Source organism: Quercus robur, chromosome 3 (assembly GCF_932294415.1).
Source record: "Quercus robur chromosome 3, dhQueRobu3.1, whole genome shotgun sequence".
NCBI lineage: Eukaryota > Viridiplantae > Streptophyta > Magnoliopsida > Fagales > Fagaceae > Quercus > Quercus robur.
In genome coordinates, this window is record NC_065536.1 from 10,296,122 (window position 1) to 10,312,047 (window position 15,926).

The 15,926-nt window shown below is 32.3% G+C and overlaps 2 protein-coding genes across 2 annotated transcripts; one reads left to right on the forward strand and one right to left on the reverse strand.

The window, feature by feature from the left end:
• Positions 1-6,379: 6,379 nt before the first annotated feature.
• Positions 6,380-7,193, forward strand: LOC126717003 (nuclear transcription factor Y subunit B-4-like). The gene has a single exon (XM_050418140.1). It carries the CDS (start codon positions 6,390-6,392, stop codon positions 6,891-6,893), a length of 504 nt encoding a protein of 167 aa, XP_050274097.1. The 5' UTR covers positions 6,380-6,389; the 3' UTR covers positions 6,894-7,193.
• A 6,140-nt stretch (positions 7,194-13,333) lies between these two features.
• On the reverse strand, positions 13,334-15,926 carry LOC126717006 (uncharacterized). The gene is made up of 3 exons (XM_050418144.1): positions 15,763-15,926; positions 14,083-14,143; positions 13,334-13,624 (listed from the first exon to the last, which is right to left on the reverse strand). Exons 1-3 carry the CDS (start codon positions 15,823-15,825, stop codon positions 13,407-13,409), a joined length of 342 nt encoding a protein of 113 aa, XP_050274101.1. The 5' UTR covers positions 15,826-15,926; the 3' UTR covers positions 13,334-13,406.

Here is a 15,926-nt window from a genome sequence, read left to right on the forward strand (position 1 = left end):
TCTTCTACCCTCATCTAGAACTTGTCTAGGTTCACAATTTTAGTTCGTTCAAAGAACAATAATGATTTTCTCTAAAGAGTTCTGATTTTAATCTAAATTAATAAAATATATAACAGAGTGGTTAGGATCTTCTCCATTTAATTCCTCTTCATGCAATTACCTTGAAAAGATGTGCAAAAAAAGAATTAAGCGATTTGCATATATTTTTATGCAAGGATTTGGCCTATTTAACCTATTCTATCATTATCTATAGAGCATGGCTATCCCAAATGACAACTTGAAACCATCCTAATCCTTTGGAAAATGATGAACTCAAGAAATGAATACGACTTTTAAAGGGCAAGTAGACATATATAATCCGGACTATCGGGTGCAATCATGGAAAGGGAATCCTAACAAAGTTGAGTTATGGCCTATCACCTATGAAGGAGAGGTACAACTAGCTATAGTATATTCGTCTAATGTCCTCGAAGTACTTTCAAGTGTATCTAGGGTTTTTCAGGATTTTTGTATGGAGGTAGTGCCAAAGTCACATACCCATTTATTCAACTCACATTTTGAATTCATTAGCCGACCTAACCACTATAGTTTTAAACTTAAAAATAGTTCAATTAATAGGTTTAGCTTTATACAACTCTATATTATGTGTGCGTTTGCCTAGGAATGAAGTTGCGTTTTACGTTTTTGGCTGGGTCCCACGGCACTATTCACGACCCAACCAAACACATTAAATGTAGATTTCTAGGTAAATGCTAGGTCCCATGGTATTATTCATAACTTAAAAATTATTTTACTATAGTGTTTTCAGCAATAAGTTTTCAGTTTTCAGTAAAATAAGCGATATCCAAACAGACTCTATTTATTTGAGCACATTTTCTAGAGCATGTGACAAGTACAAGCCCCATTATTTTACTTAGCAAGACACAAAATTCAATGTTTAATTTGCATAGAAATAATGCCCTATTAAAATTGAAATTGCATGCTTTGCGTGTGTTTGGATTGGGCGTTTTGCCCAATCCTGCGTTTTGTCTGTGAGTCCCATGGTTATTGTTCACAAGCCCATAAAAGTCATCCAAACACAGATTTCTAACAAAATTTAGGTCCCATATCACTATTTATATATTTAAAAATTATTTTGCTACAGTATTTTCAGCAATAAGATTTCAGTTTTCAGTTTTCAACAAATAAGCGGTATCCAAACACACCATTTACCAGATTAATGCATGTTGAAGACAATTTTCAAATGCACTAGGGTAGGGTAGCCCCTAATAACAAGGGCTGCTTTATGATACTTTACATTATATTAATTTAAGCATATTTTCTAAAGCATATAACAAGCACAAGCCAACCTTATTTTCATAACCAAGACCCCTATCTATATTTTAATTTATAAACAGTATTATATAACCCACAAAAATCCCCCATTTGAAGGAATTTGCATAACTTTACCTGCCCAGATAGCAACACACATATTTTGGCTTGTCTATATCTAGAAGTAGTCAGTAATAGTAAAGGCCAATTATAGCATTAGAATCATCCTGAATCTATGTTATAGAAGTTTTCTCTTTTGAGATTACATGAAGAAGATGTAGCCTACCCATGATAAGCACCAGGTTTATCCGGCTTCTTTCAGATTTGTACTTTTGTTAGCACTTGCATGTGATTTATTAGTACACACATGCATATCCAATAACAGTGAGAGATGGCTATGGATTAATTTGTTAATAAGGCAATAATCATTAGATTAATTTGACAAAGCTTCAACAAAGTACAAGAGAACTCATACTACCATTAGTCTTTTTTGAGAACGCATACTACCTTTGGAAAGCATTAGTGGTAATGATGACAATTACTGACAATATAAACTCATGAATGCAGGCCGAGTAGAGTTACATTTATGCTATACCCAACTGGACAGTTTTGAATTATAAACCAAGTGGCTCAAAGTTTATGAAACTATATACAATATTTTCATATAATTAGTGCCTATTCCGCATGTTCATACTTTGATACCATGCGAGCTTTGGCGCGACCACTTTTGTGTCCAATGAATGCTTGATTCTCCTCATTCCTATTTGACTATTTGTCTACCTATTCAATTTTTAACATGCCTCGTGATACACTGTGTAGAAAATTCTAATCACACTTCACTTGCATTGGCGCAGAATTTTTTTTTTTTTTTTCATTTTAATGGAGATTCAACTTTTAATTAAAGTGGCTATGTACGACAAGACCATATATGTATAATGCAAACTCTTTTAATAAAGCATTATTATCCAATAAAATTGCAATTATAAACTAGCATGATACAGAGAGCCCCTAAAACTAAAGAAAATTGTTGTATTTTAATATTTTATTTACTACTAAGAATTAGCCATCTTTATTTTAATAGTTCTCGACGTATGAGGATTTTTATCTTTTGTTAATAGAAAGTGAGTAGGGGTCCAATTATTGATAAAATTAGATTTCATCTTTAGCGGGCGAAAGTATGAAGATTTTTTTTTTTTTCTTCATCATTTAAGAATTAGAATTCTATTAGAATGCAAGAATAAATTAACACATAAAAAAATAAACTAGAGTATAATATTCAATGTTAATAAAAAAAATAATTAAAGAAAAGATACAATAATTATTTCTTAACACACTTCAACACTATAATTAGCTATATATGAAAACATAACTTGATATTCTTCCAAATCATAAAAATATTTTGTGTAACAAATTTCACAACAATTTTCCTTGACTTTAAAAAAGGCTATCCTCAATTCTCTTATATAAACAAAATTAAGTTGTCAAAGATTTTTTTTATAGCTTAGAGAAAATAAAAATGATGAAAGGGCAAAATGTATTTTGAGAAGATGCAAAAACCAAATAATTAAGTTTGACACAAAAAGAGTGCTTTCAATTCAACTTTATTGAGTTTCGATACTACTCAATATAATATCCAATAAAATTGCAATCATATACTAGCATGATGCAGAGAGCCCCTAAAACTAAAGAAAATTGTTGTATTTTAATTTTTTTTTTTTTTACAAAGAATTAGCCATCTTTATTTTAATGGTTCTCGACGTATGAAGATTTTTATTTTTTGTTAATAGAAAGTAAGTAGGCGTCCAATTATTGATAAAATTATATTTCAACTTTGGGGGGTCAAAGTATGAAGATTTTTTTTCCATCAATTATGAATAAAAATTATATAAAAATGCAAGAATAAATTAATACATAAAAAATAAAACTAGAGTATAATGTTAACAAAAAAAATATAATTAAAAGAAAAGACACGATAATTGTTTCTTAACTCATTTCTTAATTAGCCATGAAAACATAACTTGATATTCTTTCAAATCATAAAAATATTTCGTTTAATAAATTTCACAACAATTTTCCATGACTATAAAGTTAAAAAAAAAAGGCTATCCTAATTCCTCTTATATAAATATATATATATATATATATATATAAATAATAATAATAAGTTGTCAAAGATTTTTTTATTGCTTAGAGAAATTAAAAAATATGGGAAAGAAAAAAGTATCTTGAGAAGACGCAAAAACCAAATAAGTTGACACACAAAGCGTTTCTCCTTCAGCCTGCGTTTCCCGTTTCCACGTTTTGTAGCGTGGGTCCCAGCAATTTATAACAAACGCAGACGCAAACGTGGTTAAACATGGATCCAAACATTGCCTTAGTCTCGTTAATCTCATACCTCTGAGAAGAATTTGTCTAAAAAAGCTAATTATTCCTCCTAGGAATTTTAAAAGCTCGTTTGAATTTGTCTAACGCTTTCTAGATAAATAAAAGATTAGTTAAATTAAAACTTGTATTACTTAATTTTATTTGGAATTCAATTCAATTATATAACTTCATTTTCATTCAATTTAGTCATCTATACTTTAACTTTATATTATTCATTCCTCTCGTTAGTCTTCATCATAATTGTACTCTTTAGTGTCCCAAAAACGAAGAAGTTTCAATATTAATCAATCTACTAACCAAAACAAACACTACCCAAAAAAGAGAAAATGATTTCAACGTATAATTTATTTCTCGATTTTCTAGGCATATCAACACCTAAACGTACAAAAACACATTATCTTCCACTATCTTTATTTTTTTTTTCTCTCTCAAAAAAAAATCTTTATTGCTTTTTTTTTTCCTTATAACTATAAATTTTTTACATATTTTTTTAATTCAAGAAAATAGAGTAATTAGTAAGATCATCATTTTTTTTTTTTAATTTCTCTAGAAATTAGTTCTAGAGAGAAAACAAGAGTGAGTGTGGAGGGATGAGGGCACCTTGAGGTTTCGATGGTTTGTGTATAAGTGAGCAACACTTTTTGAGGTGGTTGATTTCTTCAATATGATAAAACCACTTGAAATATGGTATTTCTTAAATAATTTATTATTATTATTATTTTTGGGAAGGCGGCATATGTGTGGTTTAGTTGGTCATTTTCATTTCTTTGAATCTCTTAGGACTAATTTAATTCTTGAGCGGAGACTGGATGCAACCTTTGGAGTTTAAAATTTTTTGTTTATATTATGAAAATTACCATACATATTGTATCATAAGGTGAGAATTTGTGGGTTCCATTAATTAGCTCAACTTGTAAACTCTTGTTATCGAATAAGAAATCTAAAGTTGTTTTCTACCTATACCAAAAACTAATTTATGTCTTAGTTTAATGATAAAAAGCAATCATCATGAGTGATAGTGTCATAGGTTAAAACTCTCGCAAAAAAAAAAAATAAATAAATAAATAAGAGGGAAAAATTCAAGGGCATGACCCGCTTGATCGAAAAGTGGTAATGCCCTTGGCTAATCATGGAAACCTTATCTAAACATGACCTTAGTGATCAGTCCTACCAAAATTTCAATAGCATCAACTGGTATAAACTATGATTTGAATTGACTTTCGAGGATTAAATTGGTGATCATCGTATGCCTTCAAATCACATACAAGTAACTTGGTGCATGATTGTATGCTTTCAAATTTTCAATAGAGATGGTATTGTAATGAAATCACATAGGATTGAACCTTTGTCATTAGAACTCATCCTAGGCCGTGTTTGACTTAATTGGTGATTGTATGGTTTCATTATTAATCTAAGGTATAATTCTATTGCATCTTATCCAAAGTGAAAAGAGTTTCAGAGCTCGACCAAATCCTAACCATATATGCAAGATTTAAATTCATAAAGGATATGATTTTGCCGCCAAATTGAAAGAAAAAGACATAAAGAAATTATAAACCTAGAAGATGAACTAAGCAAGCACACACTGAGGCAAAAAAAAAGGTTTATAACCAGTTCTTTTTAGGTACAGTTCGGTTGAGACCATCCCAAAACTTGAAACGTGCACAAATGTCGCCCACTCATTTGGATAGTACAAACTGCATCAATATTTTAAGCTATATAGATGTAGATCATGTAAATACCATTAATCAGATTATATGGGTCTATGACTATAAGTGGAGAGTAGTGGAGGGGACCAATTCTGTACTATAATTGATACGGCTTTCAAGGTTCTATATTTATTCAAAACCATATCATTCCCAAAGAATATATGGCTGCTGAGTTGGAAAATTAATCAACTTACTATAAATTGTGAAAGTCCTATTCTTTATTCACTTTTATTTGAAACAAAATTTTTTTTTTTCAATAAAAATGGTAAGGGGTGAGCAATTATGACCATTCTATTTAAGCGTGACCATAATATATAATTTTCTTTCTATTAAATAACTAATGTCTGAAAGATTTAAATGAAAGAAAGGTCTCATATAGGGGATCTGCAGGGGATCTGCAGACACTTACTCAAGTGAGTTGGGCCATAAATTTGGTACATGATGCACTAAGTGAATGAAATCACTAAAGTTAGGTCGACGTTGAGTTCTAGTAATATGACATGACTAATTCAGTGTCTTGACAAAAAATATTTTCTATTAACAAAATCTTGCTACTTGTTAGACGCTAAAACTTAGGTACTATACCATGACGTTTTAAGATCCATGTTTCTCAGTTTGTTTTTCTTAGCTTAGCAGGAGTTTGATACGTTGATTCTTTATCTCTTTACATTTGCTAAAACCATTTGACATCAACAACAACTTCAATATCAGCTACAGATTTAGCAGAACTTTATTTTAATATTTTGAAGTCAAACTTTGAAACATAGACCCTAGTGCTATTGCATCACCAAGATCATGTCTCTACCTAGGCTTTTACATCATAGATCATACCATTATGACCATGGTGACACACCTTGACATGAAATATATATATATCCACAATTGTTATATGTACATAACATGTTTCATGCACATAGACACATGCATATACATGATATACATACTTTCATCTATAAAAGTGAAGATACATTATCCACAAGCAACATGTCTGTGCTTGAGAAGAACAAAATTCATTTGATTGCCAAGCCAACATTAGAAATGGATGATGAGCAAGAAAGATTGCTTCCAATTGCAAACGTGGGTAGGATCATGAAGCAAATCCTCCCCCCAGCAGCAAAGATTTCCAAGGAAGCCAAACAAACTATGCAAGAATGTGCAACTGAGTTCATAAGTTTTGTCACAGCGGAGGCATCTGACAAGTGTCACAAAGAGAACAGAAAGACTGTAAATGGGGATGACATCTGTTGGGCTTTGAGTACTCTAGGTTTTGATAACTATGCTGAGGCTATAGTACGGTACTTATATAAATATAGAGAGGCTGAAAGGCTAAAAGCTAATCAAAACAAAGGTAATAGCATTCCTGACAACTATGAAGAAGAATCAAACTATAGAAGTGGAGGTCAACATGGGAGGCAAACTGAGCTTCCTATCCCATTAGAGTTTAGAGTTATGGAGAGGGGTGACAACTCTCAAGCAAGACCATCTTGAACTATAATATTGTCTACTGCATGACATGATGTGATAATGAATAAGATCACTACTGGAGGTAGAGGTTCAAGCCATGCGTGTGGATCTAATCAACTGAGAAAGATTTAAATCTATCTTTCTTCAATACTTTTGTAGTTTAAGGTAAATTTGCATCTTTGCTCCACTTCATGTATCATTTTCTTCATATTGTACCTTTTTTTTTTCTTCCTCTCTTTTGCTGAAGGAGGAGAGGAACTTCTGTAGATGGTGATAAACAATGTATGTAGTTTGGCTTGCACTTAATTTGCAGTTTTCATGACAGATCTTAATGTTATATGATGGTACATAGAACTTCTATAGAAAGCATTCCGGTATTTTAATTTAAAAAGAAAACAATATGTGAAATTTATTTCTACATTAATTGAAATTCAAATTTTGATCATTAATTTTTACTTATTGGAGTTTTATTTGAGAATTTACCATATTAAACTCACATTTAAGAACAGAAGGTGCTGGCCAATATATGTAGTTTGGCTTGAATTTTGCAGTTTATACTTTTTTTGATAAGTGAATTTTGCAGTTTATACTTGATAGATACTAATGTTAAGATGGTACTGTCATGAGCAGTTCTTGATTTTGAAAGGAAATAAACTTGACAATAGTTTAGAGGACAGTGTAAGAAGAGTCCATTTTGGATAGGCACTCAGATTCTGGGGAGCTAGACACAATCTTGGTTTACTAAATTGGTAGCTATAAACGAATTTTAAACTTTTCTATGTGGTTGATCACTTCTCACTTCTTCTAAAGACTAAGGATCATTTAGGGATGAACATTGGTTAATGAGATGTAATTATTCCCATTTTTGGGATTAAAACTTAATTTGTTCTCTACTGTGATTTATTCACATTATTCTGTTTTTTTTTTTTTTTTTTCTTCTCAACTGTAAGAACTGACACATATTCCTCTTCAATTTATTTATTTTTTCAGTAAAATTTATCAAGTGATTATAATCCAATTATATTTTTCACTGTAATTAATTTACTTAGCTCTTGAGCTGGCATTCCTCCAGAATGATAAGACCTTGTGCATGCAGCGTTTATTTTAGGTGTCTGTAGAATAGTCATATAAGAATTCCTTGTCACCTATATTGCTATTTAATCACTGGTATATCAGATTTATTTTTATGCTTATATGCATGGACCTATCAGCACTTGAGAGTTGAGACTTCAACTGAGTTAACAATAGAATATCCCCCTTTCCCCCCTCATTTTTCTTAGGGTTTTCTTATATTGCCTAGCATCTAGCTGAATCTAAATCTTCCAATATTGTACTATAACCACTAGTCAACTCATCATGAAAGAGTATAATCCAAATCTGTTAGCAGACCAAAAAGGTCAAGAACCAAAATTAATTAAGGATCAAAGTACTTATTCATTTCAGTTCTGTGAGCATTCTCCACCAACCAGAACCCCCATTCTCTCACTAAAAGAGAAGGCAAATGAGAATCAAAAGTGAAGGCTTCAGTTCAAGCATCCAATCCCATTAGTTCTAAGTAGATCCTCTCATTTTCACTTAAAGAGAGGCAAATGAGAATGAGAAGAGAAGGTTTCAGGTCAAAGATCCAATCCCATTAGTTCTAAGTAGATCCTCTCATTTTCACTTAAAGAGAGACAAATGAGAATGAAAAGTGAAGGTTTCAGGTCAAAGATCCAATCACATTAGTTCTAAGTACATCCTCTCATTTTCACTAAAAGAGAAGGCAAATGAATGTTTCAGTTAAAAGATCCAATCACATTAGTTCTAAGCAGATCCTCTCAATTGCATTATAATTCTCACTAACAAATCCCATCTGAATTTTTCTGAATAAACTTCCTCACAAAGTTTTTTTCTGCAAAATATATCATGCTAGCAGGTTGATATATATTACTCAAATGGTAATAGTCAAACTAGGCTAAACATTGCACTCACACTAGGTTTAGGATTTCGGTAACCCTTGAACTAGGGACCACTATCACGTGGCTTTACATGACATGATTAATCGTGAACACCCAATTAAATCTATGGCATGCTTTATATTTTACTCTTATGCAAATAGATTAGGGTAATTTTCCCATAAAAGTTGATTGTAAAGGTGCTGCTAATCAAATTTAAAATTTTTTGTCAGAGCTAGGGTTTTCAACATGCTGCCTAGGGTTTCTATAAACTCTTGGGACCACTTCTCAACTATCATCTCTCATATATTCTTTTCCCACTCTTTTTCTCTCATTTCCAAAAGATTTAATTGGTACAATTAGTGTGGAAAATCTTCCACTAAGTATGTTTCCTACAAAGGTATGGAACAAAGTCCCACTTATTAAGTTACCCTATATAAAAGGAGAGAAATTTCTCAAAATTGAGCATGGTTGATACTATATATTATTAGACTAGTTGATAAAAAAGCTGAAAACCTCACAAACCATCTATGCCACTGCAGTACGGCCATGAAATAGTTTCCTTTGTAGAATCAAAGAAAACCTTAGTACATTTGGAGCAACCATACCAAGACAGTATTGCATGTGTTATGGTGTTACTTACTAGGACAATGTTGAAAAGTTCAAAATTTAGGACTAATTATACCAATGTAGTAAGTACTACTGTGTAATAGTTTCCTTGATAGAATAATTTCGAAAACCACAAAGAATTATGGGACCAACTGCAAAATATATTGCAGTACTAAATATATGACGGTTTCCTTGATTGAATGATTTCAGATAAATGTTGCTTCCATGGACTCCGACCACGGATTTATGGTATCGAGCTTCATAACCTTCTCACACTGCAAGATTACTTGTGCAAACTGGCACTTTGGCAACAGTGATTTGAATTTAATTATAGCAAACCGGCAATATGTTCCGCAATTGGTGCATCCATTTTCCAGGCTGAAGGGCAAAGGCATCATGACTTGTCCCTGTGAATTGCAGCAGCCCATCATAGGAAAAGTGTAACTTTGTTGCAAAAATTAATTGCGTGTGACCTAAAAGTTTATCCAAAGAGGCTGCATTGATCTTCTTAATATATATTTTTTCCCTACCCCAATGATCCATGGTTCACCTAGCTAATGCATGCATAGTTGCATACACATGCCTTCTAGCATTTAGTCATGACAATCTGCATTATAGAGGGACATAGTACAATGCAAAAGTAGGTATAAACTTTTTTATTTCAATAAGAATTCCACACGTAATAGTTTAGTTTTGAAAGCTGTAATGTCAACCTCTAAGCAAATGACTTAATTATATTGAGCATTGCTATTTCGCTAATACAATCTACTTACTACAAGGTAGAGATCTCTACCTTTTCTAGAAAAAAAGGGTACTCAAATGAATACATTTTCTAGAAAATGTATTCATTTGAGTACCCTTTTTTTTCTTTTGGGTCAATTATTGATTGTAGTAAAGATTAATAAGCATTCAAACATTTATTTATTTTCCTTTCTTCCCTTGGCAACCAAAAGGAAAGCATTAAGCTTGTTGATTTCTAACCATTATTGAGTTCTTCACTGGTGATTACTTGGACAAAAACTATTACATGCTTGAGAAAGTTGACAACAAGCGGTTGTTATACGTGGCCTAATCAGTCCAACATTTATGATGTTAAAATCATATAGAGTTAATTATTGGATGGTAATTAATGTCATATTAATTAACAATTCTAGTGAGATATGTATAACTACTAGCAACATACTTGTTTTTGGGATATATATGTAATATGTCAAGGGCATCGATGTCTTCAAGGACTTTTTAATGTGTTATTAGACTATTCAACCAATAAGCACCTGAATTTCCTGCACTTTGATTAATGCAAACTGTTTAAAACCCATCAACACAATAGATTTATAGGACTCATTCAGTTATTCATCCATCTGGTTTCTGACCAGGTTCTAGTTAGCTAAACGTGAAGCTTTGATATGTATCCTGGGTGACAGTTTAAAAACTTGAAGCTGTACCCAACACTGGCTTAAGGTTTGCATCATGCTTAACAAGCAGAAAGCCCCAAAGGGTTGGTCTTCCTCAAACTCATGATCACTCAACATGGGAGTCCTAAGTTTGACTTTTGTCACTAACATTCTCTGAACTTTTTGAGGTCATCCTAGGGATCTAGTTTGTATAATATGGGAGACTGTATAAATATATATGCCAGGGGTTAGTGAAGTACTCAAAACAGTTTTAAAAGAAATGGGGAGGTAGAGGAAGACCAAGAAGAAGAAAAGGCAAGCAATCAAGCAGGAATCCTAAAATGTTTGGCCTTTGATGAGGTTGGATTAGATAGACTTTTTTTTTTTTTTTATTGCACCGATCCATTTTACCAAACGATAGTATGAAAAAGAAAACCGTGAAGACACCCAACAAGGGATTAAGGTTGGGTCCGAGCAAGTCAATAGAGAGCCTAAAGAGAGAGAGAGAGAGAGAGGGTAAATTGTCATGGTTGTAATGGTCATTCTCAAGATTTTAATTGAGTTGAGGCAAGCATTAAAAGTTTAAGACTGGTTGAAGAAGAGTTGAACTCATTACCAAGCAAGATTACATATTCAAGAATAAATTGTCATGGTTGTAAATGGTCATTCTCAAGATTTTAATTGAGTTGAAGCAAGCATTAAAAGTTTAAGATTAGTTGAACAAGAGTTGAACTTATTACTAAGCAAGATTATATAATCATGCTTTATTCTTTTTTTTTTTCTTTTTAAGGCTTGATTTTTTCCATAGACTATTTCATTAGCTTATTCTTTTTTCATCTAAAATAAATACTATAACTAGGAATTTTTATCACTTTACAAATCTATACTAATAAGTAATAATTAACATATAGTTGAGAATATATATTATTTGAGTTAATTAGATATATTAACTTAAATTTATGAATTTTTAGAAATTAGATTTACCAATCTTCTATTACTAGTAATTAGTATCAATTTTACTACTAAACTAAGTAAGTTTTTTTTTTTTTTTTTATCAATAACTAAGAGGAATAGTACATCTATAACATTTTTTACAACACTTTCATAACTTAAATACAATAATTTGATATCTTATAAATTTATGTACTCAAATTCAATCTTTATGTCTTCGGTTTATAAACCTCGCTAGTACTTACAAAAGTTAGGCCTTTTTGTAAATGCTAGTATTGTAAGTCTTGTCTTCCCACTCCCTCCTTGACAATATTATCTCAAAAAAAAAAAATCAATCTTAAGTCAGCTTGTTTATGGATAAATTATAATGTAGTTTTGCTAGTTCAATACCTAAGTTTAAACCTGAGCTTGAATTTGATTAGTTTGCTAAATAAATAAACACGTTTTTTTTTTTTTTTTTTTTGGCAGTCAATACTGAACACTTTGATTTATTTTCATCTCCTAAAAAATATATTCATTTTATTTAACAGCCTTAATTCTTTGACTATGACATTGGTAAGCCCATACAAGTTAAGGCTTGGTAAGGTACCTTGCCGAAAATTAGATCCTACATTGGTAAGGTCCGTTAGCGTTTGCAATTGCACACGCCCATATGCTTTAGGGTCTCTATATTTTTGAGTCGGGCTTTTGAACAGTTGGATCTCAGTTTTGTGGATGACAGAATGTTGACGCAAAATTTTAGCCCAAGTTTGCCCTTTTCAGCCCAACCTTCAACTTTCACTTTGTAAATTTACACCATTTTAATTTTATAGCTCATGTCTATCATTTTTTTAAAAATAAAAAATTAAAAACCAATTGGCGAGATTGAATCCAAGACTTAAACTAATCCCAACCACTACTGCTTCACTGCCTAAGTCAAGGACCAGGTGCTTCATCCAACATTTTGATTTTTACCTCATAATTCAATTTGGTCAATAGGATGAGGTCTACATATATAAGACACAAATGGTTCATGAAAACAATTAGGGGCAAAAAAATATCCACATGCTTTAGCATCTCATAAACATAAACTTAACTCAAAATAAAAAGAGTGTGACCCTTAATGCAAATTGCTTGAGCCAAAGCAGTATAAGAACAAAAAATCGACCATCCATGCATACTCGCATTAAAACTTGATGATCCCTTCAGTTCGAGTTGATAAGAGAAGTTTATGATCACCTCTATATACTCCTTAGCAAATCTTAATTGCAAGTGCAATATTTCAGCTATTTTTAAGAAATCAGTGACTTGTGATCTCCAGAATCTAATACACCACCACAGTGCCACCTCCTAGTTCATCCTCCAGATTCAGTATTCTCCTCTACCTCAGGTACATCCTTTGTCAAAGCCGGTTGTGACCTACAAGACCCCTAGAGGAAACTACAGAGAAGGCATCCTACCCATTAATTTGATGTATGAATAGTCAGGCAAAATGAAGAGGAGGCATGCATTTGGTCAAATGTGAGTGCACACTTCTAATAACCTTGTCCCAGTGGTAGGATGCTGACAAGTTGCAGTTAGTTAAAGCTAGTTCTAATGAAGTATGAATCATGGCAGACATTTCCAAAATCAAAGTCTATCAAGTAAGGTAAGCAAAATAATCCCAAAAATCAAGTAATTTGATTTACAAAAGCTTCAACAAATCCCCAGCCATCATCAAGATCAGGTCCCACCCAATAACCAGCTATTATCATGTGGGTACAAGAATTCAAGGGACAAGAACTAGTTTCAGAAGGAAATATTGAGGGTGTAATTAAGTGATGTCGATGGCTCCAGTTCACAGATAATATGCCTTTATTTGCATTGCAGATGGTAAGAAGCTTTGTTGCTGCAAACGTAATTCGTACAATCAGCTTAAAAAGAAAAAAACGGATAGCATTGTTCAAATGTTGAATATAAACGAAGTCCTAAACATTATGCCTTGCTTTAGCATCTAAAAGTGATCCATACTATTATTAACTTATTATTGGAACTTGAATTGGTCTCGTATCATCAACAAATTATCACTCAAGAGTTAAAAGAAGCAACATCATACACGTATTGGTTATTGATTTTGAAGGTAATTGTCTTTCTTTAAAAAATCCATTCATGGGGTAACCAAAATTCACATAAAAAGCTTTTTATCCCCTCCCAATGTAGAGCAAAACAACACTTCAAAACTCAAAATGCAGGTAGCTGACCAAGGTTCAAACAGGATAAAAGCCTAAAAATGAGAAACAATCATGCTTTAATGCTTCAAACAGGAGGCATAAATGGTAAATGAGCAAGGAGATAAATAAAGAAAACCTGTTTTGGCAGTTGCTTGGTTTGAGAGTCTACCATGATATGATTTCCTTGGATATATTTCCTGGAGGCAAGTCCCAACAAACAATAAGCACAACAGATCAAATACACACAATTCCATAAATAAAACACCAACCAGGGCATCATGTGTAAGAAACAAATATTAAGTAACAGTTTTCAAAAAAAATATTGTGCAGAACTACTACAATGTAGCCCTATACTTAATTTGACAAATTGTAGCATAACCTAAAGAATCATTAGGATAAATCAAACTAGTGATACAAGAAACCCATTTTGGTTATTGAGCAATTATCAAAAAGGCAATACAAGACATTAACTTTTGGTAATTGAGCAATATTTGTGAGCCATTATTTATTCATTATGAACATCAATGAGTTTTTACTCATGAGTAACATGCAGTGTCCTGTTTAGTTAACCAGCAACAGTGGCTGCAAAGAAGGTGATCCACATGTGTTTGACAAAAAAAACTCATTCACACAATCAGTTGCATATAAAAGCAAATAGCATGCAGACATACGGAAACCAATGACAACTAACTGTTGTCATACCCCAGCATCTGTTTGATAAAGCTTAAACATTTCTGGTTAACCATTCATTAATTAGTGACGAAACAAAACTCAGTTTCTATGTATGATCCACTGTGAAAGGTTGCACATTTTAAAAGTTGGTGATGAATCAAAAACTTCAACCAAAAAAAAAAAAAAAGCCCCACACAACATTTTGGGTGACAACAACGCTTCTAATTTATCATGCTCTTGGTTTATGTATCAACTAATCAACCTCATACTATTTGCTGTTAAAGGGTAAGCAACAACAAATATACTTAGCCAAGATTAAATAGTCTTCAAATTCAAGATTTAAATGGCTCTTTCTCATTACCCATGGTTCCCTTATCTATATTTTGACCTTTGACAAGTACTAACACATCAGAAAGGATAATTGAAAAAGAACAGACACTTTGTAGATACAGAACCTCAATTCCACAATACTAAACTGAGATAATTCTTACTTTTGCTCTTGTTCTTTTTCCCTTCAGATTCTCAGCAGCCAAACGTGGCTCGAATTCAGGCAACAATTTTCAGTATCAAATTCCTAGACTGACCAAGAATCATTTGAAAGGACAAACATCTATAACTATAATAAGAACTAGAAAAGAAGCTACAATTAACTTAATTCTCATTCTCTCGACCCGTTTGGTTGCCGAGAAAATGTGAGAACAGAAAAATTCCAACATTGTTTTTTTTCACTTCTGCTCAAAGATAAAAAAACGAACACACTATCTATAATAAGAATTAGAAAAGAACCTACGAGAAACACTACTGGAAAGGGTAAATTTTCATTCTTTCCACCCGTTTGGTTCCCTAGAAAATGTAAGAAAATAAAATCTTGACACTGTTTATTAACATTTTTTGCTTTAAAATGGGTGAAAAGAAAAAGAACCTAACTAAGCAAACAACAGTGGCTGTAATGGGTCACTTGGGTGAATTTAATTGCATTTTTTTAATGTGGGTATTTTCATATAGTAGAAATTAAGAATTTTTCTCTTTTTTTTTTCTCTGACATTTTCTCAGCAACCAAACATGGGTTATGGAGAAAACGTTTTTTTGTGAGTGAAGTAGTAAAAGCTAAAAGTTTTGTAAGAGAGATTTGGCAAAAGGGTACCTGAAAAAGGATTGTTGGAGGGCAGAGAGGCATGGAGAAGCTTATGGAGAGCAAGCACGCCATTGAAGCTTTGAACTTCAAATTACAGACTCAGAGTTCTTCGTTTTGGTGCTTTAAGAAGGAGCTCAGAACGGTGTCGTTTTACTCTGACTAAAACTAAAATT

Coding starts and splice junctions, on each gene's coding strand:
- LOC126717003 (XM_050418140.1), top strand. CDS start 6,390: ATGTCTGTGCTTGAGAAGAACAAAATTCATTTGATTGCCAAGCCAACA.
- LOC126717006 (XM_050418144.1), bottom strand. CDS start 15,825: ATGGCGTGCTTGCTCTCCATAAGCTTCTCCATGCCTCTCTGCCCTCCA. Junction 14,144..15,762: donor CTCCAACAATCCTTTTTCAG/GTACCCTTTTGC, acceptor ACTTGCCTCCAG/GAAATATATCCAAGGAAATC. Junction 13,625..14,082: donor CCAAGCAACTGCCAAAACAG/GTTTTCTTTATT, acceptor TTACGTTTGCAG/CAACAAAGCTTCTTACCATC.